This window comes from Acomys minous (genome assembly GCF_964271855.1).
Source record: "Acomys minous genome assembly, chromosome: 4".
Classification (NCBI taxonomy): domain Eukaryota; kingdom Metazoa; phylum Chordata; class Mammalia; order Rodentia; family Muridae; genus Acomys; species Acomys minous.
The window spans coordinates 10,757,244-10,782,567 of record NC_140486.1 but is presented as its reverse complement, the minus strand read 5'-3'; the positions used below and the strand labels follow the sequence as shown (position 1 = coordinate 10,782,567).

Here is a 25,324-nt window from a genome sequence, read left to right as displayed (position 1 = left end):
TGAGGTGTTAATATGATTTATTCATATATTTACACAGGAATCTGCTACACAGAAAATAGCAAAAAAAAAAAGTACAAATGAAGTCTAAGAGTTTTCACTCAACTTTAGGATAATCCTTAGTAACAAAAATACCCTGAAGACATTAATATTATGTAAGTGAGACTATGTAGAGGGTTCAGCTTGTTTCTACTCCCAGCTTGGAGCCTAGGCTGCCTTAGGTGAGCTACAGCTATGCTGCTTGCTGGGTCCGCTGCTCTGCTAGGATCCACCTTCTTCACCTCGGGCGTGGGGATGGGGATGGGGTGTCTTTGTACATACATTACATATTGCTGTCCCCAGTGCTTATTTCACAAATTCTCAGCTGAAAAATTTAAGTTCAAACACCGGAAATTCAGAGTTTTCACAGGACAACCCAGGAATCCATGGCAGTTGCAAAGCCATGGCTTCAAAGGGCTTTGGTCACAAGATTTAAAATGCTTACATTTCTCATGTTATTTTCCTGAGAAGAGGGAGTGTGCCTGACTCCCAGAGGTATTTGTGTAGACTTAACCACTGTCTGACTTCAACAAGCTGGCATTGTATTCTCAGAACTATTTTCTGCTTTTGGATTTTAAGACAGGGTTTCTCTGGCAGCCCTGGGTGTCCTAGACTCACTCTGTAGAACCTGCTAGACCGAACTCAAGAGAGTGCCTGCCTCTGCCTCCACAGTGCTGGGATAAAGGCATGCACCACCACAGTCCGGCTAACACTGACAATTTGTTTGTTTTCTGAGATAGGGTGGTTCAGTAAAGCCCACACAGCTCTTAAACTTGTGATCCTCCTGCCTCAGTCTCCCGAGTGCTAGGATTCTAGGCATGAACAACGTACCCAACAGGAAAAAAAAAATCTTTGGGATTTAAATTTTTCCCACTTCCAACCTCCAAAAAATAAATTTCATATGTGGCAGGTGGTGAGTGGAGTGGGGCCTTCTGCTGCCCACTTCAGCATATTTTGTCAAATAATTTTTACAGAAACCACAACTTTTAGATTAAAAAAATTTTTTAAAAACCTGGATAATTCCCAACCTGTACTTCTTTCAGGTGGTCCCAATCCCATTAGTTTCCTAAACAGAACATCAGTGTACAGAAAATAATGTCCTTAAAAAGAAAGAAAGAAAAGAAAGAAAGAAAAAAAAACTCTTGAAAAGACTATGTGAATGCAACTTAACTGCCAGTGTTTAGCAGACATCCTTGAACTCATTAAAACTGTGGCTTTAAAAGGCTCTTTAGGTTAATAAAGTTGCCATATATTTGAAGCACTTAAAAACTCAGCAGAGAGTCTCTGTACTTAGGGAGTGGAAACAGAGGGATGCTGAGTTCTAGGCTAGCTTGCGCTACATGGTAAGGCCCTATGTCAAATACTTCCCCAAAACTAAAAAGTAAAAACTAACATAATAATTAAAGTAAAAGCAACTATACTAAGTATTTCATGCATATACATTTATACATTTAACTTAATGTCTAGGAACTAGGTAGCTGCAAACTTTTATCAGTGAAAAAATATTTTTTTGTCATAAGAATAAATAAACTCTACCTGGATTTCACAAATTCCAAGGGTGGCAATACAAAACTCTTTTGACCAACAAAGTCCTTCCCACAGCTCTTTCAGCTTAAGAAAGAAACCTAACCGTTCTCATTAAGAGAACGCCACACTCTACTGGCAAGCTGGGGACCAGCCCTGCGGTCAACCTGTCCCACCAGTGTTGATCACAGTTGCTATGAGTGATTGGCACTGATTCTGAAAGCAAACTGCTGTTCTGAGAACCCCAGGTCCCTCTGTTTCTGTGCCTGTCAGCCCTGTAAGGCTTACATGGTTTACAAAGCTCAAACTGTAATACTGACATCAAAAGTAGCTTTAAATAACAATAATTACTCTGCTTCCACGTCTTCTTTCTCTTGGAACATTTTGACTTTATAAATACATCCCAGTCTTGGTGCTACCCCTACCCTGTGCCCTCCAACTCACAGTGGGGCTTCAATTCCATTCCGGAGAACACCACCTGGTCAAGGCTTGGTGATATACAGTCAAACAGAAAAACACAAAGCAAGCAAAAGAATGGGTCGCGGATAGTAGGAAAGTTGGTCCTGGCCAATCAGCGCTGTACTTAGAAATGACTCACGACCCGGCGCGCAAGGCAGTTGGATGGGGCTGCTTTTACAGAGGGCTTTCCACCATCCTTTTCTTGTTCTGTAGGTAGAAGATGCGGTTCTCTTCGGAGTAGGTGACTTTGTTGAGGGGCATCCTGTAGATGCTGGGATTTTTCGTGGTCAGCAAAAGAAACAGTAGCGTGGACAAACAGAAGGACCAGGTACAAGCTGGCAGTTGGATCTGGGAAGAAGAGACGGGCCACACAGTCTTTTGAGATTCCATCTGAAAGTGAGTTCACACAGTGGGCCCCCTGAACTTTCACCCCTGGGGATGAGTTGGTGGGGGCATTGCTCTGGGTTCTGCTTTGGTCTACAGAATTGTCTTTTACAATGGTCAGTTTTGTCTCTTCTGTATGTCTGTCCAGTTTCCTCATGTATTCAAACTTCCTACACATGATGTGCTAGGATGACAGTGGACACACAGGGTGACAACAAATTATTAATATCCCCGGTCACACCCACAAAGGGCTTCTCCGATTGGCCAGTCATAGTGACCTTTCCGACCTTGACTTCTCCCCAGTATTGGAATCTACTTGTTTTATTTCTTTCTACTTTCTCTCCTGAGTAGATGTTTACATTTTTTCAGACAGGTGCCACGCTTCAGTGCTGCCATGTCAACTCACACATTTCTGAAGATACCGCACTGGTTAGCTTTAGTCTCTTGTACGGATCTCAGAAGTGTGATGGGAAATAGGGTACCAAAACCTGCCTGAACAATCAGAATCCTGTGGGGGTGTCTGAAAAACAAATATGCCCAGACATCATACAAGATCTACTTAATCTTTGGGGGTTCAGGACCTGAAGTTTCCCAGATCTCCCTAGCTAACTCGGTGGTAGAATCTGTCTAGCTCTGGGTCACAGACTGATGAATCCTTGGAATTTTCTTTGTTGGGGTGTGAAGGACTCCATAGTGTTCTCACAAGAAGCCTGGGGGTTGCAGTTTGGGCTAGAGTTTGCTGTGAGGTTAGAGGGTGGGACAGCTCGTGGGAGAGCAGTGGCGACCAAGGCCATGGACCTCGATCTTCAATGCGCAGATCTACAAGAGAATCGCAACTTCCACAAAGATGCTGCATGTCCATAGAGACCTCAGACAAAGCCTCTATGAGCTGCTGTGACCCACACGCTACTACGACTACATCAACGTTGTCTGAGCCCCACATTATCTGCCTGCTAGGAGAGGAGGGGAGTGAAGTTCAGGCATTAGGAAGTGAAGGGCCCAGTCCAGTTAGGAGATATTTGGCTTCTTGGGGGAGGGGCAGAAGAAGATCAAAAGTAGAGCACAGTGTTTAAAAAAAAAGGGGGGGGGGGGAGAAGCCAGGCATAGTAGCAGGCCACCTGTTAGTCATTTTAAGGCAAGCCTCAGCTACACAGTGAGTTTAAGGCCAGCCTGGAGAAAACACACCAGGAGAGAGCTAACGAGCAAAGATTTGCATAGAAACAGTACAAGTAGAACCTGGGTCTGAGAAGTTTTATTGATGAGTGAGTGAGCGTGCATTGAAGATTAGAGATGTAAAAAAGAAAAAAATTGGTGGTATTTAAAACAACATCTACTTCTTTAGTAATTATCATCCTTGTCTGTTCTTTTCTGATTTCTTAACTACTCCATGGGTGTGGTTTTCCTAATAAGTAAACTATATCCTAAGGTCAACTTCTCAGTGCCAGAGTTAGAACATGACTCTGATAATATGGTATCAAGTTATTGATAAAGCTATTGTTAGAGTTATTCTTTAAACAGAGCGGTCTGACGCTCGTAACAAGCCTCAGGGTTGCAGTTTGGACTAGAGTTTGCTGTGAGGTGAGAGAGTGGGAGTGGCTGATACCCAGCACGTGGGCGAGCAACGGTGACCGAGGCCGTGGGCCCTGTCACCAGGTGCTGCTCAGGTGGGCATCGGTGGAGTTCCACATCACTGACAAGTCAGGCGGAGGACAAAATGCAACCAAAGAAGACTTACCACAGCCATTATGTGTGTCATGCAGGCTCCGAAGTAGGCAGTGAACAGGGCTATGAAAAGAGGAAAGGACATTATTTGGTAGATGTACTTTTCACCAGCATCTTAGACTTTATGTACACTTCTGCGTTCTACAAGTCAGCCCACCCCAATTCTCCAGCGATAAAGGTAGAAATACTTTTAGGGAAAAGCTTTCTGTGGCAAATGCATTGCCATGTTGTTTTCTATAAATGTGGCTGCATTTGGATGAGACAGCCTGGGTTTGCTATAATCTCACTGTGACTAGGATCTTCATTTTAATGGTTTGAGTTCGCACCTACAAATATTATGAAAAAGTAAGTAGGGAAGATATTGCTGAGAGCATGGCAGAAGCAGAACTTAGCCCTGAGACCTTCATGCAATGACTTTTCGTCCACTAAAGGTGGGCATACAGGTTGCTCAATAAACATCTGATGCTTTTATTTACTTTGAAGGAAAAAAAAAACCCACCACAAATGGCATGTTTCGGCCATATGTGTGCCTTCTACACGTAAAGCAATGGGAACAAAGGGCTTAACTAGCTAACCATCAATTTCTCTGTCTTGGCTGAAGAAGAGGCAGGCGTGGGGCATGTCCTCGGTTTTTCCAGAGTCAAACATAGTCATTTGGCCCCTGTTAGACAGTCATCAAGCACCTGTCAATCACATAGGCAGAAATGTTCCTTAGCTGGTGCAGCGGGCGCTCTTGTGTCTTCGCTTCTCATGCTAATGAGAGCTAGTCTTCAGGAACTGCTCTGCTTTCTGATCCCAGCTCTTCCTTTTTATTCACTGTATAATGAACGAACTCAGAATCCTTCATCCTCCCCACTCTCCCCCCCCCTTTTTTTTTTTGCTCATTCAGAACTTAAAGGTCTACTTTAAGGAGGCAGACAATGAAATCTTAAGTGAACTTTTATATCCACTCAGAGCAGCTGTGACCCCCCCTCCCTCTTAGCAGGGTGCCAGGATACTAGTCTGAGAAGAAGGATGCTCATGGCTTGGGTGGGAAGGAGTTTCCTCCCTGTTTTCATCACTTTCACTCATTTTTCAAGATCTGACTCACTAATTCAATATCTATTCTCTGGTCCCCGGCTAATGACAAGCTGATTTCGGGCCTGCTCTCCTGAGTGTCATCTCTTTATGTCCTCCGAGCGCACCAGACGTTATCATCTCTTATCTCCTTCAAAGGCCCAACACGCTTCAAGGTGTGCTTCTGGCACTCGTACGTTTTGTACTGTTATATGCTTTGGGATAATCTCTAAGTCCAAGCTGCTCTGCTCTCCACAGTGAGAGTTAGACTAATGCCCAGCAGGCTGCCCAGCCATTAAGACTTGCGGTGTGGGCTGGGACTGGCTTACATCATGGAAGCTTCTGCGTACTGCACATCTGCCTGGAGACGAGATTCCCTGATGGCATTAGAAACTGCCCTTAAACCTCAATGACAGCCTGGCTTTCGCTGACAATGGCCCCTGTCAGTGGACCGTCATGGGAGAGTCCTGCTGTAGTAATCCAGCTATTGACAAGGGGTACCAAGCAGGTTTATAGCTTCTGTAGATAACATGACAAACAAAGCTAGTCCTTGGCTGTGCAATCTTTGATCTACAGGTAAGAAAGGCGGCCCTGTCAGATGCCATCACAGTTCCCAAGCCCCTCTGCCTGATAGAGACATAAGGAATGAAGAAAAGAACAGTCCTGTAAGCGCTGTCTGCTAATTATTTACCTTGGCAGACAAGCTTGGGCTTTTGTTTGGCAGTGACAGGGCAACATGGGCAAGCTGAAACTTGCTGTGGCATTTTACACAAAGGTCTATTTCAAGAGTTCGTGTGTGGATATTAAAATGTCTGTGAGGACACAGTGGAGATGGACCTCACGCTCTCATGCTGTCAGCCTCAGAAGGAGCCGAGAAGCCTCTCTGGGGAGGAGCTCCACATCTGTGGACACTAGAATTGCCATTCCCTTTGAGTCAACGATTTTGTTTTCAGAAATATGTTACAGAAATATGAGTATAGTGCACATTTGAATAGTTATAGAAAAAACATTCTCCGGAGCAGTGTCTTAATGGCTCCAAACTAGAAGCCCTGTAACTACCTCCCAGTGTCATGAGCTTTTCATATCTAAGGTGTCCACAGTACCTCGACTAGCAGAGGCCTGCATCCTGAGGGGCAGAGCCTTGGTCTCCTGACTGCTCATTTGTGCTAAGAGATACAATTCTAAATGTCCAGAGAGAAAAATAAAATTACAATTTAACAAGAATTAGGGTTTTTTTTTCTTAGAAGTCTTAATGGTGATTTGAGATGTTAAAAAGGCAGTGGGATCATCTTTGAGGACAATTTTTAAAATATTAGGAGAGAGGGAAAAAATCCTTAAATCTAGTTTTGTTTCCAGACAGCAATGCTAAAACATAAATTGGGGAGATCTGATGCTGTTCTCAGGCATTCAGGGCCTTAGAGGTTCCCCCAACAAAACTGTCTCTGAAGGAGCACCATAACAGGGCTGCAGGACAGGGGTGAATATGGGTCATCAAAGGCAGTAGTTACTAAACAAGGAAGTATGAAAGTGCCTCTTTCCGTAGTTCTAAAGTGAAAATTCTATATGGTAGCAAATTGGTTTCAGTGGTTGTTGGGGGTGGGTCTCCCAGTGGAGGCTGATGCAGGCTGAGGTATCCACTGTTCATACTTGGAACGGTATGAAAGTACGGATAAAGCTAAGACATTGAGAAGGAGTAGTAAACAAGGCTAATTCTTAATAACCTGTATGGATAAAGTTAATACATTGACAGGGAGTAGTAAACAAGGTTAATTCTTAATAAGCTTTACAAATCCACCAGTAAAAATAAAATCCATACCATTAAATGCTGCAAACAAGTGCTGAATACCACCTACGTTTCGTGACATTTATGTACACGCTGTTTAATCCTAGACAAATTCTATGGGGCCACTGCAACCCCTCTTTTTAAATAAGGAAACCTAGACCCAGAAAGGTTAAAAACTCTGTTGGAATTACATTCCAGGTACTTTGGCAACAAAGTCAGAGTTGGTTTTGTTGTTGGTTTTGTTTTTCCTTGAGTCAAGGTCTTACTGTGTGGCTGAACTTATGGTCTTGCTGCCTCACTTTCTAAAGTTATATCCAAGGCAAAGTAAGCATGACAGGTAGAAAATGGCTCCCTATGGGGCACACAGCCTGATCCCTAGAATCTGTAATTATGAAAAAGAGCTTGCAACCATGGTTAAGTTAAAGACTTTAAACAGAGTGGGGCTCAGTTTTGCATGCATGTGATTCCAGCTCTGGGAGACAGAGGAGGCAGGTGAATCTCCTCGAGTTTGAGCCTAGCCGGGTCTACAAAGAGAGTCCAGGGAAGCCAAGACTACACAGAGAAACCCTGTCTTGAAAAATACTTTAAAGGGCTGGGTGGTGGTGGCGGCGGCGCCCGCCTTTAATCCCAGCACTTGGGAGGCAGAGGCTGGTGGATCACTGTGAGTTTGAGGCCAGCCTGGTCTACAATGTGAGTCCAGGACAGCAAAGGCTACACAGAGAAACCCAGTCTTGGGGGAAAAAGAAGAAGAGGAAGAAGAAGAGGAAGAAGAAGAAGAAGAAGAAGAAGAAGAAGAAGAAGAAGAAGAAGAAAAGAAAAAAGAAAAAGACTTTAAACGGAAAGATTATCAAGGATAATGTGAGAAGATTCAGTGTCATCACAGGGACCTTCATGGAAGGAGGTCACAGAATTGCCCAAGGAAGTAGGACGGAATAGTTTCCTTTCTACTTTACACCTTTTTGTACTTTGTTCGGACTGAACGATGAAAGTGTATTATTACTACAATAAAATAGTAATGAAAAGATTCACCGTTGGGGGAAACATTTGCGAAAGTCTTAAGCTGAGTCACTAAATGTAACAAAGTGACACAAATGCCATCTAAATAGCACACAGTGTCTTAAGATCTGTTAGCCTCACCACAGCATAAACCCAAACTGAACAGTGTCTACAAACCCCTAGTCTTGGCTCAGCTCCTCCACTCCAGATCCTGCCTACCACATGGCTTACCAGTTGACAGTGCATTAGATAGCTTAAGTTGAACAGCCTAGTGATAAAATGGCTTTACACAGGTATTACATCAGGTTAGAAATAAATCCTCTACAATCCAGAATACCCTTTACTTTTTTTTTTTGTCCCCAATGGTGTCACTCCTTCCATTCTAGAACCGTCTTTAATGTTTTACTGCCATTGAACTAGGCATGGCAAAGACCATGGGTGAGCATCTGTTGCTCCTCATCAGCTTGGGGAATCCATCAGCTCTTCAAATCCAAAGCTCTTGAGGCTGACCTTACTTTAAGGAACCAGCACAGAGCTGGAAAGCTACAGCTAGGATGCAGCCCAGGGTAGGACCCAGTGGCTTCTAGGTTTGGATTTAGTCCTCCTGGACATGAGGTGCTTCAGCACTTCCCTAGCCTAAGTTTAAGAAGGATGGACTTGAGGGTCAGCCCTACAGGTGGGGTTAAGAAACCAGCTCTCAGCTCATGGCCCTTGGACTTCCCTATCAAGGATGCAGGTTTCTCCCTCCACCTCACACTCTGTAGCCGAGGCTGATGGGGGAAGATCTAGCAGCAGTCTGTGTCTTCACCAATATTCCAGGTGATTCCGGTGCATGCTCAGGTTTGAAAGCAGCTGATTAAAGTGACACTCAAAGGACATCATGAAATCTTAACTGGTTCATCAAGCAACAATTTTATATTTAGCTTATTTCTTTTTAGTTTATTGGACTTAACAACAAGCACAAAAACCTACAGAACAGGTCATCAATCTGTTCTGCCAAATACATATCAAATAGAATGCTACTGGGACTCCAGGCTCTTCTATTGATAGCCAGTGTAGCAGGCAAAAATGACTTTAATTCCCCCCACAGAGGGAACATCGCTTGCCCTGCTCACACAGTTAGCTAGCAGTAAACGCAAACTTCGCTCCCAGTTTGAGTTTTTCATATGATGACCCTTTTACACTTTTAATCTAACTCTTTATAGCTTGCCCATGATTTTGATGGAGTCCTCATGGGCACCCCCCTCTTCAACACCATATGTAGGGTACTCACCACAAGCAAGGGCCAGGAGGTGGGTCTGCCAGGTGAGTGCCATAAACATGCCTCCAATCGCAATGCAGGCCAGAGAACTGTTGAAACCCCAGAGCCCAAAGTAGATGTCGTCAAATGGAGCTGCAAGACTGAGTCCTGCCATACAAAAACAGGAGAGGTCAGAGCTGGGACAAAGAGCAGGACGCTCTGCAATGAGTCGTGGGGCCAGGGGAAACATCCCAAGAACTCCCCCTTGCTCAGAGATCTCCAGAAAGCCCTGTCTGTCATCTAGAAGATGCCTGAGACATGCATTGGGTGGAGAAGATGCTTGCGCTAGGTTGAAAGTCTTGTGCTCACCTGCAATGACACCCAGCAATGATCCAATAGCAGCGTGCAGGCACATCAGTGGGGAGGAAAGCAGGATGGCACATAGGAAAATGCCCCCTGTCCATGGGTTATCACAGCCATATATCTGACTAACGCCCACGGGAAGGGACTTCAACAGCTGCAATACAAAGTACAGAATTGTAGCCACTCAAACAACAGACAAGAAGCCACTGTGACCTTATACAATGTGAGTTTTAGGATTCTTAGAATTAGCGTATTTTAGCCTTCCAGATCATTGTCAGTAGTTTATTAACACAGGTGCCTGCTGGGCAAGGCTCCTCTAGACCTGTTGCACTCACTAGCTTTCCCATTAGTACTTGAGCACCGTGAGGCTTCCAGTGTCATCTCACTATGCCTGGCTCTGAGGACCTCCTGATCTTCCCTAGTGTGGCAGGGACACAGGTCCTGCTGTCCATCAGTTCTGTCAGTCAGTCCATGCCCTTCCACAGGCTGCAGAAATACTACTATAATTGAATTGGCTGCCCAGACTAAAAGGCCAGTGAACTGAATAAGATGGTCTCATCCATAATTTAGAAGCTACTATAGCCAACGTGATGAATCAGGACCACGTTTGCCCTTCTGATCCTAAGTGGAAAGTGTACCATTTAGTAAAAATATCTTTAATTTATTTTAGTTATTAACACTTGTCAATCAGATCTCAAAACACGACAACACAAGCTTTACAATTCTGTTTTCTGACAGAGGCCCAAGTTTAACTAACGTGTTTAGAGAGCATAGGATTTGGCTCAAACAAGTAATATTTCCATATAAGAAAATTTTTGGTTAGGCCAGGATGACTAATAATCACACATGGCTTCTCCCTTTGAGCAGAACATTTCCAGAAGGATGGTGGCCTCTTTACCCTCTCATGCATCTTTTAGCAAGCACCTAGCTGGAGGCAGTGATGCTGACTGGTAGGGGAAGCCCCAGCTTGGGCTTCCGAACACTGTCCTGGCCCTGGTGCAGGGCACTGGGCCACAGGGAGACCCAGTCTCTCTTAGGATGGGCTCTAAATGTCCCCAGTCTTGTCTATGCATAGTTGTTTCCCATCTCTTCTAGACCTGGGAACTTTTCACAGGTAAGGACGGATTAGGCTTTTGTTTGTTTTCCATTAAAGGTGTGCGATACCACGCCTGGCTCAGATTAGGCTTTTTATCTCTGAATTTGGTATTCTAAGTATCTCTTGGGTAGCTGGGGTGGAGGGGGCAGTGGGGGGTGGGAGATAGGGGGTGGGAAAGTTGAGTAAACCAGTTCAGAAAGAGACAAGGTCAACTGCCCTAGAGCCTTCATGATGACTGTCCCTATCTGAGCTGTAGCAGGTGCGGGCCACACACTGCAACTGAGTATCTGATACTCAGTATCAGGCCCTTGAAGTTGAGAAATTGAGTTGTGAGTTAATTTATATCTAAATTTAAATAACCACTGGGGTGGGGTTACAGGCTATCGTATGAGACAATGTAGTCCTAGGGAAAGTGATAGTTTACAGTGTTACTTTTCCCCTGAGTAGTTGCCTTTCATTTTGAGCTGGTTTCAAGTGTTCCCCATTTGCTTACTGGTCAAAGCTAAAGCAAAGGTTTTGCAAGTCTCCCTTGTTTTCCTCAGGCAGCAGAGAATGGCAAAGGGCATGCCTAAACTGACAGTTGAAGAGCCAGTTTTTGCACATTAAAAAACAAAAACAAACAAAACAAAACAAAACAAAACAAAACAAAACAAAAAACCAAAACCAAAACCAAAACAAAAACTAAACTGGGGGTGGTGGCACACGCCTTTAATCCCAGCATTTGGGAGGCAGAGGCAGGTGGATTGATGTGAGTTCGAGACCAGTTTGGTCTACAAAGTGAATCCAGGACAGCCAAGGCTACACAAAGAAACCCTGTCTCGAAAAAACCAAAAACCAAAAACAGAAAAACAAAACCAAGCCCAGCAAGGCCGCTTTTGTTTTCTTTGATCTCAAGTATCTTCTTATTCTCAGAAATAGTAAACAAGGGGCTGACATGTAGCCCAGAGGCAGATCATTTGCCTCCATGTTCAAGGCTCTATTGCAATCTGTAGACATGCACGTGTGTGCGTACACACACACACACACACACACACACACACACACACACACACACACGGAGGTGGGGGTGGGGTACAAAATTCCTCTATAAACACCGATGGGAAGAGCAAGACTTCAATTTGGGAGAAACTTTTGAAAACACATGCTCTCTCTGTACCTATCTGTGAGGAGACGCACCATGCCCACACCCTGTGACTCAGCGGCTCTCACACTCTGTCTGCCGGCATGGTTTGGAGGAGTTTATCAATACAGGTTCCCAGACCCGGCTGTACCTTGAGAACCCTGACCCTATCCTGTATGTATGCCTATCCTGTAAGAAGGCAGAACAGCAGAACCAGCCCAAACGGTACAACATATTGTTCCGACTGGAGGAAGCAGATCATGAGCAGAATGCTCTAACCCTGAGTGATGGACCTAAGAGAGTAGTCTTGCCCAACCAAACAAGGGCCAAGCTTCCACAGTGTCTGATGTCCAACAAGCTGTCCTCTGCAACTGTCATTGCAGGGTGTTAGAGCAAAGCTGGTATTTTACCTCCAGGGCGCTGAGCTCAGACCACGTGACATTGGGCACGGAGGTGACCGGTGTGAAGAGTTTACTAGGAAAGAACGCGTTGTAATGTCCTGTGGCTGAAAGGTACATCGACAGCGCCATGTTGAAAGGGAGAGTGAAGACAGGGAGGTCCCACTTGCTGAACACGGAGCTTAATGCGCTTGAGAAAACTGGGCTAAGGGAACAAAACGGGAAAATGAGAGTCAGTGACCAGCAAGCAGGCTGAGCCCGCCTCCCCCAGCCCCTCAATGGGGCATGGGGGTTCTGTTGCAGTTGCTAACATTCTCTGAAATTGTGCTGGCAAACCTTCTGTGCGCATGTGCGCGCACATATGTGTGTGTGTGTGTGTGTGTGTGTGTGTGTGTGTGTGTTTGTGTGTGTGTAACCTGGGGTCAATCTCATCGCAGAGACAACTCTAAAACATACCACAAAATCAACTCTTGGTTGATTTTTGAAAAAAGAAAAAAAGACAAAAAAAAAAAACACCTGAGGTGGCTCAGAGTGAGTTACACTCAAGGTTTTAAATATATATTTGGAGCTCTTAATAAAGTGAAACATTATCTACACAGTTAGTGCCCTGTAATCTCGTCCTCCCCACCAGAGTCACACCATCGTCCTGAATTTGGATGACGTCACTCTGCACGTCTTCTTTATATGTACCTGTTTTGGAGAAGAAAAGGACTAAGGAGGGTGGGCTGGGCAGGAGGGGTCTTAGAAAGTGTCTCTGAGCCATTGGCTAGTGGCTTCAGACACAACGGCTTCCTCATTTCACGGTGTGCAGACTCGGGCTTGTTTGGGACAGTGTAGATAGTTCCCTCGACCCTGTGTGGCTCTCCCTTGCAGACCCAAAGGAGAAGCATCATAGTAGGACCAGAGCAGCTCCTAACCTCCTGGGGGAGGCTGGCTCTGTGGGCGGGGCCTCCACACACCTGTGGGTGTGACCAGAGTGGAGCCCTCCTTGCAGGTGCTGCCCTGGTGGGCACATTAGTACTTTACACTTTAGATGTGTTTCTAGAAAAAGGAATTAAAACTATGTCAGCATAGAGCTTAATTTTAAAGATAATCTGGGTTTTATAAAACGGGATTGAATTAAAAAAAAAAAAAGAGGTAGGCAGTTTAGGTAATGTGATTCCACTGATGAGGTGGGTGCCTTCGGCTAGACTTTAGAACCTCCTAGGGAGATTAAAGACCTCAGCATTTAAGCAACAGGCCAGAGCACTTGTGTGTGGTAAGTGCGCAGATGAGGTTGAGAATGCCTGGATGAGGAGGATGTAGCCGACTTTGACGTAAGGACAAATAACTGGACGTAAGGAAATCCATACGGTTTTCTTAAGGCGGTTGCTTTAGTTTCTATAACCAAAGGTAGAATTTAGTTTTAATTCTTTTAACTATTTTTTAAAATTTGTGGTTAAAAAAAGACACATGACATAAAACCTGCCACTTATTGTTATATTGTTGCTTTGCCTCTCTAGACAGATTCCCTGAACTCCGGGCTGGCCTTATGCTTAAAGCACCCCTCTTCACTTAGCCCCTGAAAGGCAAGGATTATAGACACATGCCACCATAGCTGGCTCCATTGGACTACTGTCATCTAAGTTGTGCTTGTGTGGGTGAGTGTGCATGTGAGGGCCTATGTAGAGAGGTGTGGGTCATGGTGGTCAAAGGAAATCTTGGGAGTCAGTTCTCTCGCACCATGTGGGTTCCTGGGATGAAGCTCAGGATGCCATCCCTGGCTGTAGACTTCTGTATGTGATAAACCGACTTGCTTGCCCCCACTTAACTGTTCTAAAGTGTAAAAATCAGGGGCACAGTCACAACGTTACAACTGCCATTGACACAGAGGTGTGCTCATTCAACACTGGCCCCTCGTTCCCTTCACCGACCCCCGGCCCCTCCTGCCCCCCTCCCCCTCCCCCCACCACTCCCCCCAACCTCCGCCACAGGCATTTTGAAAACCAGGTAGAACTTACCAAGTCATAGACATGGCAGAGACAGGGAACATCAGCCACCAGAAATAGTCACCCTTGTCTGAGAAGACAGCCATGAGGATCCCCACCAGGGTGGCATTGTAACCCTGGAGCCCAGCGGCTATGGCTGACCTGCAGGCAGGAGGGACAGCATAGACATTGCCTGGGTGGACTTAGGATCGAACAGAAACAACAACTGTAACTTCTAGAGCCACTTTAGGAAAGCGCTGTACCTGGGCAGGCCTTTCATAGCCTTTTAGGAATCATATAGATACAACTAAATTGCACAGTGAAATTGTACATAGTTAAAACTCTGAAATGTGTACAGGAACAGGAAGGATAGCATCTGGTGAGGGTCTGGGGCCCGTGCAAGACAAACCGCTCTTTGTTTAGCCTTTCCTGGGAAAAGCCTTAGTTTTTAAATATCATTTAGGTGTAGAACACCAGCGTGTGAAACAGTCTTTAGTCTGATTTCTCAGCAAGAGACATATGATTCCTGGATGGCAAATCCTTCTGCAGTGTTTTTAGCGTACACTTCCACGTTCTTATGACTCTGCCGTGCTGTTTCTAATGTACAGCTCCAGTTATTGCAGAGGAAAAGGATTACTTTTACTTGGCCAGGCACCTATCTGTGTCAGGAACTACATCCGGATCTGGAAGGCCCAAGGGAGCGATGAGACTAGTTCTACCGAGTAAGCCCTCGGAAGCTCCCTATCCTCAGCCTCTGAGATGTATGCCATCATAAAGAATAAAAAGGTTCATTTCCAGCCCGCCTCTCACTGGTAATGACCGTGATAAAGGTGAGGTAAAGGTGGTGAAGTGAGCTGGTTAGGTCAGATGCAGGCCCTGAGGGGAGGGGCTGCAGCCTGTGAGCACACCGGCTGCGGTGTGAGGCTGCTTTTCAAGGCACAGGTGCAGCCAATAAGCTGCTGTCGTATCTATTCACTGGGCTGAGGACGTGTGAGGTTGGATTCTAGTTTCAAAGGCCTTTGTCTTTCTTCAGTAATCCTCCAGAAATTGAAATTACACATGATGACTGCAGAGAGCTTTGCAGGCTGGTCCCTCCCATACTGTTTGTCAGTGGGTCACAAATGGCAGCATCCATAAGTCAAGAGATGGATGCCACAGTTCCAGCCCCAGGAAGAACCAATCATTTAAATGGAATTGTCATTTTGCATTTTGCTCTTTTTTTTTTTTTAGAACTAAGAAAAGTAGAAGAAACTTGAGAAGTAACACATACAAATATAAAAAATATGCAAATAAAAAATATAAAAAATACTAATTAACAAGAAAATGAGGATGCCCCCTTCAGTACTGGAGTGAAATGCAGGCCTTTGTAGACATGCTAGACAAGTGCTCGGCCACTGAACTGTGTGCCTAGCCCATAATTACATTTCATTGCAGCCAAACCAATGAGGAACTAATCCTAGGATGTGTGGCTCTTCACCAGCCTGGCAGCTGTGCTATGCCTATGAAAGGAGGTGACCACGTTAAACTAATGATGGACACAAGATACAAAGGGGGTTGCTAAGCTGCCAAGTCTTTTCAGGAACCCAGAGCATTTTGCTTAAAGTTGTAAGAAATATTGTACACTAAAGGAGACTTCAGTAGGCTCCTTCCTGGTGGTGGATGAGCTCTGCCTGCCGAACACAGTGGGTAGTACTCAGATTGGCCCTTTATCAGATGGGAAGAATACAAGATTATCAGCAATTCTCTGACCTCTGACTAAAGGCAAACAGAGCCCTCTGTGGAATAAAGGTTGCTTTTACCTGGTAGGGTGTGGCTCTATCATGGCTGCCCAGCTAGTGTCACAGAAAGAGAGGGGGCTGGCATGTGAGGGCTTGCCTACCTGTCTTGGCTAAGCAAGAGGGCTGTCAGCGTGGAGACCACAGTTCCCACACAGCCACAGAGAGCCCACCACGGGTTCTGGACCAGAAGTCCCACCAGAATCAGGATGCCACTGATGGGGTTGCTGACGAACACCACCTGGGATATGCCTCGAAGAATCCAGTCTATGAACTGGAGCACCACAGGCTTGTCTGGAGAGACAGATGAGCAGAGTTAAGGAAGAGACAAGATGACTTCAAGGTCTGCCCTGAGCAAGGTCACCAGGTGACTGTCTAAGGTGAAGCTTTCCGATGGTTTTTGAAGCATCCCTTTGACCCCTTAGTTTGACTAGTTAGTCTACACTGCCCCTACTGGAACCCAACATTCAGAAAGCAGCTAATACACCTGTTTAGCATGTTCAGAGGTGCAGACTAAGCCAAAGGACTGAATTATGAGCAGTCGAACTTTCTTTGTTAAGTGCTGAGGTTCTCCTTTCACTGTATATGAACAGGGACCTGCCCACTATCTCCAGGAAAAAGGTGTGAAAAAGCCTTGCAAGTTAGGAGACACAAAACAGAAAACTAAAAAGGGATGACTAAGGAATAGAGCTAAGTACATGGTAGACGCACAGGTAAAGGATTTCCTCAAAGCTGCTTCCCCCATCTATTCCAGGTATGGGTGTTCACATACCTTTAAGCCAGTTGGCGAATCCTTTCATATCACCGGTGACATAGCCAAATACTTTGAAGCCACATCTTCTCCCCCAACATGATGACAGCTTGTTTTCACCCCGGTCTACTTTAACCATGGTGGGACTGTCTTCCATCGTCAGCTCTTCGTCTGGTTCCTTGAAGGAAGGACAGGGCTTGTAAACATCCTGAGCCAGAACTCTGTGGTTGGCTGGCTTAGGCGGTTATGGTTGCCATGAGGTTGAGTGTGGGAGCATTCGCCTAGACCAGAGGTTCTCAGCCTTCCTAACACTGCGACCCTCTGACACAGGTCCTTGTGTTGTGTTGACCCCCTAACCACAAAATTATTTTGTTGTTGCTAAATAACTGAAGTTTTGCTGCTGTTATGAATCTTTTTGTAGATATGTGTGTTTTCTGATGGTCTTTGGTGACCCTGTGATAGGGTTGTTTGACATCCAAAGGGGTCATTGCTCACAGGTTGAGAACCACTGGCATAGACTATGACAGTGCGATGGGTCTGAGAATGTACTCTCTCCTCCTGGAGTATTGCCGAGGAACTCATTATACAAGCCCAAGAATTGTTCAACCTTTGTTCTCGATGTCTTTAATGCTATCACGAGAAGTTTCTTGCCTATACCCTTACAAGGCTCAGTTTTCAGTTTACCAAATATTTGTTGAGATTACATTTCCTACACTCAAGGAACTTAGTGTTAAAAAGATAGAAAAACAGTGAGCATCAGCATAACAAATCAAATAATATAGAAAGAGCTAAAGCAAGTAACCATAAAATTTGTATTTCCTTTTTTTTTTTTTTTTAACAAAATGGCAGTTATAAGTAGGAGTGGTAGTAGCATATGCCTCTAATCTCATTCCTTGAGAGTTGAAGGCAGGAGGATCAGAAGTTCAAGGCCAGCTCCAGCAACATAATGGTTCAAGCACAGGCTGGGTTACATGAGATTCTCTCTCGGAAAAGCAAAACACCAACATAAAAATCCCATCCAAACGACTGATTTTGTTTAAGAATTCTTTGAAAAAGAAGAACTTTTTGAAATAGTTGTTGTGTGTTGACACAGCTAAGAATTCTCTGGCTCTAGTTGCTAAAAATAAGATTGCTTGAATTTATTCTTATGTTATACAGTTGCCTCAGATATTCTGTAATTTGGAATCTGTCATGTAAATGTATTAAAACAAGCAAGAAAAATACATCACAAAGGTATAGTACGGTGGTTCTCAGCCTGTGGTTCATGACTCCTTGTAGGGGTCAAGTGACTCTTTCACAGGGGTTGCCCAAGACCATTGGAAAACACAGATACTTACACTGCATTAGGAAGGGTGAGAACCACTGGTGTAGAGACTGAAAAGCCAAAGGGTGTGATGTAAATATTGCATGGTAGAAGAATGCACAGAGTTTGCTTGCAGCCTGAATGTCTTGCCAGAGTATAAACACTGTACCCATAATGTGTGTCGACTACGGGGCTGGCGGACTCTCACGATAAGTATGTAACAGCAGAGAGCTAACATCATTGAATTTGGTACCCTGCAACACAACACGAAGGTTTCATGGTGCCAACCACAGACGGAAGGGCTACCAGTGACAGATTCTTAGACAACAGCCAAGTCACCCTGGTTGTATGAAAAGGCCCAGAACATTGAGAGGTGAGTAGGGAGTGAGGCAGCTCCAAGGAAACGCCCAAAGCTGCGTGGACACACCAGCTCACCTCCCCTCACAGCAAGGCCATGGACAGAGTACCTCCAATGGATGCCCATCCCATCAGTGTTCTGTTTACCACATCCGACAGTTAATAAAACGATGTTTTTTAAAAAAAAACCAAACAAACCTGTTTTGACTTACATTAATCCTGGCGAAATCAATGTTTTATTACTGATTTATTACTGTATAACAATTTTACTTCTCACTATAGCATAAGCTGGCCTTGAACTTGCTATGATCCTCCTGCCTCTGCCACCCAAGTACGGGAATTACAGGTATGTGCCACCACGCCTGGCTGTCTTCCTGTTTTTTAAACAATGGTGCACCATTAATCATCACACAAAGTTGGAACTATTTCTACCATGCATTCCAGACCAAGGTCATTCTGTCTTGGCACAGTCTATGTGACACCAACATTTGTGAGTCTTTCAGGGAATCTTTATATTGGGAATTTTTTATGATAAGAACTGCTGGAGGCATGGAATCTAAACCAAGCCCATATAACTCAGTTTGCTCTGCTCCATACTTAAAATTCATAAATCTGCTTAAGTAACCCAACACCTATGAAAAATTTTTTATTTCATAGAAATAAATAAAAATAAAAAACTTTTATTTTCCAATCTAAACAACGGCTATCGCTTATTTCAGACCTCTTCCTCTTTAAATCTCATAAATGAAAATTATTTTCTAATCTAAACAATGGCTATCACTTATTTCAGACCTCTCCTTCTTTAAATCTCATAACCGAAAGTGTGCAAAGTTAGCCCCTTCCTCGACAACAGTGACCCATTTTCAAAGTCACGCCAAGTTATAAGAGGCATCAGGCTTGAGTCTAGGACATAACAAGAAGAATCTTTTTTTATCTAAGTAATTTATTCAGATTACATGTCAATTGTTATCCCCTCACTTGTGTTTTCTCGTTTCCCCTCTCCCTCCCTCTTCATCCTATTCCCCTCCCCCTAGGCCTGTGACAGAAGGGGACCTCCTCCCCCACCATATGATCACAGCCCATCAGGTCTCATCCAGGTAGCCTGCTTCCCCTTCCTCCAAGTGCCACCAGGCCTCCCCACCAAGGGGAATTTGTTAAATAGGGGGCACCAGAGTTCAAGTCAGAGTCAGTCCCTGCTCCACACAACTGTGGAGAATGTGTTGTCTATTGGCTAGATCTGGATAGGGGTTCTAGGTTTACTGCAAGCGTTGTCCTTGGTTGGTACAGTAGTTGGAGCAGACCCCCTGGGTCCAGATCCACCAGCCTTGATGGTCTTCAACAAGAAGAACCTTAAAGGACAATTGTCCTGAGTTGCTGTAACCGAATGTGCCGGAGCTCTGAAAGTGGCAGTTTCCATCCACCACAGAAGTCAACTCGGGCATACACAAGTGCGTGCTCTCAAAACTTCCAGCCTGTATTTATTTTAGAGAGTTTCGAATACCACACCACCCCAGAGATTCGAAACCTGATAGGATAACTGGCCAGACATGACTAGGAACCTGAACGGCCTGTGTCGCTGCGGAACCTCCCCAAGTTAAGACTAAACTACATTTGTCCAAATCTACAACCCAACCTAGGGCTGTGCCTCTAATACTTGTGTTGGGGTGCACTAGAGGGCTGTGACATCGTTCCCCACCACCCCACAGCTCAGAGAGAGGCTCCTCATGACTGCACAGACAGAGGCCTGGTGGGTGGGTGGGTGTAGGGGCGTGACTTCCTGTAACTCCTGGGATCCCTGCCACCTGTTCCAGAACTCCAGCCTGAGAGCCGGTTAGGAGAAGTCAGTAGTTTAAATCTAGTTTACTCTAGAATGTTATCATGCTTGCTCGAGAATTCGTGTCTCTTTTGGGAACTTGGATACAGCACTCAGCAGAGGACCCTTCTAGCTGATGCTCACTCTCTGCTGAGAAGGTCATCGCGTTTCCGTGGAGAAGAGAGGACAATTGAGGAAGTCTTAACCTAAGAGGAGAATCGGGACAATCATAAAGTTCCCGACTGTGCTTTCCTCATTTTTTTTTTTAAGGCTGTGCAATTGCCTCTAAGCCTGTGGGAGCAGCTCAGGCCATAACACCATGCCCAGCACTGCTTACTGATCACCCATGCCCTCTGCTCAGAAAAGACACCAAGCTGGGAGGGCGCTTTCAGGTACCCCAAGAAACAAGCTGCCAGAAGGGAGCCTACCTGTTCTTGCCACCTGCGTGCCAGGGCCAAGCTTAGCCGTCTGACGCCTCCTGGTGCTGCCTCACCGGCTTTGTTTCCAAAAGGGTCTATCCAAAGAGGACCGTGATGAGCGTCATCAGTGCCACCAAGCAAAGACTGTCCATTCATCCTTCCTTTTTCTCCATACACGACAAAGGGCAAAGGGATGTGAGGCAGCTATGTCCTGGCTTCTGGGGAGCACAGGAAAGGACAGGCTGGGGTAGAGGGGCAGGCCCTGTGAGTTTCTGCTAAGGGAAGGTGCTCCCTGCCCTGGCCCCTAGAGCAGAGTGGCCCTCATCAAGGAGGTTGCAGAGCGAGGGAGGAAAGAGGACACACCGACTATGGAAATGAAACTCACTTTGCTTAAGAAACGGTGGCAAACCATGCTGAACAGAACACAAAGGAGAGTGGGTCTACTGCTCTGTTTTTTACAGGCAGGAGGGTGACCCATGTGAAACTGGCTCAGGAAAAGGAAGGTGGCTTAAGGCTCTGAAGTTCTTGGGGACACTGTTATGCTCTGTGATGGGGACCAACTCAGACACAAGTGTCTCAGTCTTCTTTCTTACGAAACAGGAGGAAAGAGGGTTCCTGGGTTCCACTTTCTGTAGGAAGATGGTAGCCACGCTTTCATTGCACAGCAAAAGCTCATTCTAGAATATTGACAAATACCATATCGCGTGCATCTGAATAATAATTGCTAAATGTTGACTATCAGTTTCCTAACAAGAAACGATTCTTAGTTAAATTTAACAAGAGTGTCAGATATTAACAATTTCCTCTTTCTTCCCTCCTTTCCTTCTTATTCTACTTTCATTCTCCGTTCTTTCCATTGCATTCAAAAACAGTTCTTCATTCGGGAGTTGTAGAATGTTCTACCTGTGTCATTTGTCTATTTCTCTTTCATTTATTTTATTTTCACATTCTTCTACTGACTTGGTCTGAAACCTAAAAACTTTATCAAAGCCATACGAAGAATCCACAGTTGTAGAAAATATTTCTGACATACTTTATGAAAAAAGTGAGCGTGTGCATGCACATGTGTGTGTGTGTGTGTGTGTGTGTGTGTGTGTGTGTGTGTCATAGTAATCTATCTGCCTAGTTGTAAACCAAACTGATGTTCCTGGTGGCTGCAATATGAGCAGTTTTGGTTGGTACGAGAGAACAACAAACAGTTCTATGGCAAGGATCTTATACTATGCTAAAAGTGGGGAGAGGGTAAGAAAGAAAGAAGGAAAGAAAATAGGATTAAAAGCAAAAGGAAAGGAAAAATGCAAGAACCACAAAGGGAGGGGTCATGGTCCCTCAGGATAAGTGCCTATTGCTTCCCCCTTCTGCGCCTGCTCCCAGAACCATCTCCACAAGCTCAGCATCAATATTTTCTTAGAGACAGAAATAGGCAAATATGTGAACAAGGTGGGCTTTAGGGACATATGGTCGAAACTTCCAAGTTATAGAAAGCCGAGGCTCTGTGGTCCATCTGAAGTCTACCTGGCCAGTGGCAGGCAGAGGCTGTGCTTCTCTGTCTCCCAGTTTGGGGCCAGGCAAGTTAGTGTCACCCAGGATTCTATTGAAGACAACAAATGACATAGCAGCCTCTGCATGGCAGGGTCTGAAGTGTGTGGCAGGGTACAGCAGCCTGAGTTCACAGGCACCTTGAAGTAACTCTGGGGTATGGGGTTGAACAAGAAAGAAAGGCCTCTGTGCCCTCTCTGGGATCAATTACTGTCTGTTGAAAAATAAGAGCAGCAGTTCCTCAAAGCCAGTCTCTCCCGTGCGTTGCTGACACGGCTTCAAGTTAGCATCCAAAAATATTCTGGAAGCTCTGTGTGGTGTGACCTTCCTAGCTGGAGCTGGAAAGTGTGTTTCAGAGTCCGGATCACTAGTGACATGAGGCAGCACTAGTATTTTAAGTTGAGGCAAATCTGAGGTCTAACTTTAACTGTCCTCTCTATTTTCTTACACATAATGAAACTCACTTGTATTGTATTGTGTATTAGTAATTGGTACAATTGGAGAGACGTGAATGTCGTACCTCGAGAGCATAGCTTCAAATAGTACCAAATATTAGATCTGGGTTTCTTGAAACATTTTTGTGTTCTGTCATAATGAAAAGACTTTCTGGGCTGACATTTATTTGCTACCTTGCCTAATCTTTATTTCAGGTCGGTTTTTTTTTATCACAAGGCAGAGACTGCTCAGTTTTCCTTAGAGCTGTAATCAGAAACAAAGGGCTGCTGTGAGGTAATCCTGCCTCCTGATTAAAACACTTCCCTCTGCCGCAGATTCCACTCCTTGGAGCCTTGAACTGTGCAGGGCCAGAGCGCTTCCGGAAGCCACCAGATCTCTGGCTACACTTGTGACTGATGGGAGTTCCCAATGGGCACAGAAGCACACTCCTTTCTGCAGGACAGCACATGCACAGGAGCCCCAAGACCCCACTGGGAAGAGCTGTTCCCAGTACCCGACACTTTTTGTGAGTCATAAAAATGCCGTCTCTAGCTTTGCTTAGTTTTCCAAGAGCATGCTCCTGAAACTTCTCACCCTGCAGATTAGGTCAGGTTCATTTGGTATGCAGAGTGGGCACCATGTGAAAGCTCTCTTCCACACCAGCCCTCTCTAGGCATCACAACAAAGGCATTACTTTTAAGCTTTTGGGAAGAGGACTGCAGCTTTGTGAGCAGCCCTCTAGTCTACCAGAACTCCATCTACTCAGTTCCAACCATTAGAGACACATTTCACCATAAAAGAGAGCAGAGTTGGGCGCGGAAGGCAAGAGAGGGCAGAAAGGAAACAGCATGATCAAGACACAGTCCATGCATGTATAGACTGTTACAATGAAAACTAATTTGTATTGTTAAAATATAATAATAATTAATAATAATAATAGGATCTGAGGCAGACACATCTAAGTTCAAACTCATGCTCTGTCTTTAAAAAGAAAGGGGAGGGGGCAAGATTAAAGGCAACGGTCAACAAGAGCTAATTGGCAATTAACAGAAACGAGGATGGTACTTACCCTCCAGCTGGCTTCCCCCGAGGCAGAAGGCAGTGCCTGATAAAGAGCAGCCAGGCTCTCTTAAAAGGGAGAGTGCTGTGGAAGGGTGGCGCAGGACAGGCACTTCACCCTTTTATACCCACAGTCTGCTCTTCAGGTCTCTGAACTGGCTGTCTCCTCCCACTTAAGCCACCAACACCAGAGCAATGTGGGGGGTGGGGTAGGGGGTGGGGTAGGGGTGGGGAGAGGGGGTGGCCCCTGGCTTCAGTACCTTATGCTTCTGCCTTGCTCTCCCTTCTCTTGACACTGTGCCAATGGTTTTGTCATGTCTTGACAGCATCCCAGGGTATTTACTTAGTGATAACCAAACTCAAATTCACCATTCGCCTCTTCTCTTCTGTGCCATTTCCTACCCTCAACTTAAAACGTGTCTGGAAAGATTTGTAACAACAACAACAACAACAACAACAACAACAGCAACAACAACAAATCCACATAGTGCCATTTAAAAGTCCAAGCACAGTAGCGCAGGTTTGGAGTGAAGTGGCTGGTTCCTATGAACGTGCCTGGAGTTGACATGTCTGTCCTGGTTTTAGGACAGGAAGACCCAAGGGCGGCCGGAGAGGGATGGAGGACTTAGCTACCTGATGCCCACGCAAGTGCAAGAAAACCAAAACCACAAATGTTTCCCTGCTTGGTCCTCTTTCAGGGTGAAAAACCCCAGGATGGACGGCACTGCCTTTACAATGCTAGCCCACAAACGACCCTAACATCGAAGGGAAAGATTCCTTTCTTTCCTATTTGTTTTCGATTTCAGCTTTGCGGCTGGTTCCTTTGTGGTAGAAATACAGTGAAGTCGGGGGCACCTCTGTGGATAAAGAATTAGGAAAAACCTCCCCGCTGTTAGAGGTCTTCCCTGCACACCCGCTGATGTGCGGATTCCCCTTATCGGCCCTCCTTCAGGCAGCCCTGGTACTCCCTGGCTCCACCCGCTGGACACGAGCCAGACCGCTGGGCTCCTTCTCGGCAGGGGGGCAAGGCAGTAACTGAGGCTGATCCCAGGATCAGCCAGGGCTCCCGGTGGGCCCAGGTTTACTGTGAGAACTTTGAGATTCAGGCAGATCTCTCTAACACTTTTTTTTTCCTGGTAAAATAAGTAGAAAGCGAACCTTTCTGTCTACCCTGCAGCCGGTGTGGGGCCAGTTTTGTGAGTGAAAGGACTTATTCTAGTCTTTTCTGGTGTTCATTGTGCAGAGGAACCACAAATAATGATGATGATGATGATGATGATGATGATGATGATGATAAATGATAGAGATAAGAATGACCTAAAAGGGGTTGAGTGTTTTCTCTGTTGCTAACATTGTGCTAAACACCTGGCAGCCATGAGTCATTTAATTACCTCAAAATCCCTATACAGAATGCTGTGCTGTACACTGGTAGAGCGCTTGTCTTTCATCCACCAGGCCCTAGGACTGCAAAAATCAAATAAACACCACCCTCCCAAACAAACAATGCTAAAAACCCTACAAAGCAACAGAAAAATGAGCAAAACCCTATACGGTGCCATCATTCCTGTTTTGCAAGCGAGGAAGCTAAGGCTCAGAGGGCTGAAGTAACCTGTCTGAGTCTGGATAAAGCTGCGCTAGCCAGCACTGTTCACTGTTGCCAGCCACTGCCTGTATGTTGGCTTAATTCAGTCATGAAGCCAGTGGACACCGGACTTGCATCCCTCAGCAT

General features: G+C 45.3%; 1 protein-coding gene across 4 annotated transcripts; it reads right to left on the bottom strand.

Moving 5' to 3' along the window:
• Positions 1 to 23,744, bottom strand: LOC311595830 (urea transporter 1). Of its 4 annotated transcripts, none has more exons than XM_084778788.1 (10): positions 23,606 to 23,744; positions 20,572 to 20,657; positions 16,692 to 16,848; positions 16,024 to 16,213; positions 14,178 to 14,306; positions 12,190 to 12,382; positions 9,570 to 9,717; positions 9,234 to 9,368; positions 4,139 to 4,188; positions 1 to 2,367 (listed from the first exon to the last, which is right to left on the bottom strand). In XM_084778788.1, exons 3-10 carry the CDS (start codon positions 16,825 to 16,827, stop codon positions 2,194 to 2,196), a joined length of 1,155 nt encoding a protein of 384 aa, XP_084634914.1. In that variant the 5' UTR covers positions 16,828 to 16,848; positions 20,572 to 20,657; positions 23,606 to 23,744; the 3' UTR covers positions 1 to 2,193. The 4 variants fall into 4 exon arrangements, with proteins under 4 accessions (XP_084634914.1, XP_084634912.1, XP_084634913.1 ...); XM_084778786.1 differs by having other exon boundaries at positions 20,572 to 20,780; positions 23,606 to 23,743; XM_084778787.1 differs by having other exon boundaries at positions 20,572 to 20,729; positions 23,606 to 23,741.
• Positions 23,745 to 25,324: the final 1,580 nt, after the last annotated feature.

Excerpts from the sequence above, each read along its gene's own strand:
- LOC311595830 (XM_084778786.1), bottom strand. The coding sequence starts at position 20,718 with ATGAATGGACAGTCTTTGCTTGGTGGCACTGATGACGCTCATCACGGT. Across the intron at positions 14,307-16,023 it reads CTCTTGCTTAGCCAAGACAG|GTCAGCCATAGCCGCTGGGC; the intron begins GTAGGCAAGCCC and ends TCCTGCCTGCAG. Across the intron at positions 9,369-9,569 it reads ATTGCTGGGTGTCATTGCAG|GACTCAGTCTTGCAGCTCCA; the intron begins GTGAGCACAAGA and ends TTTGTATGGCAG.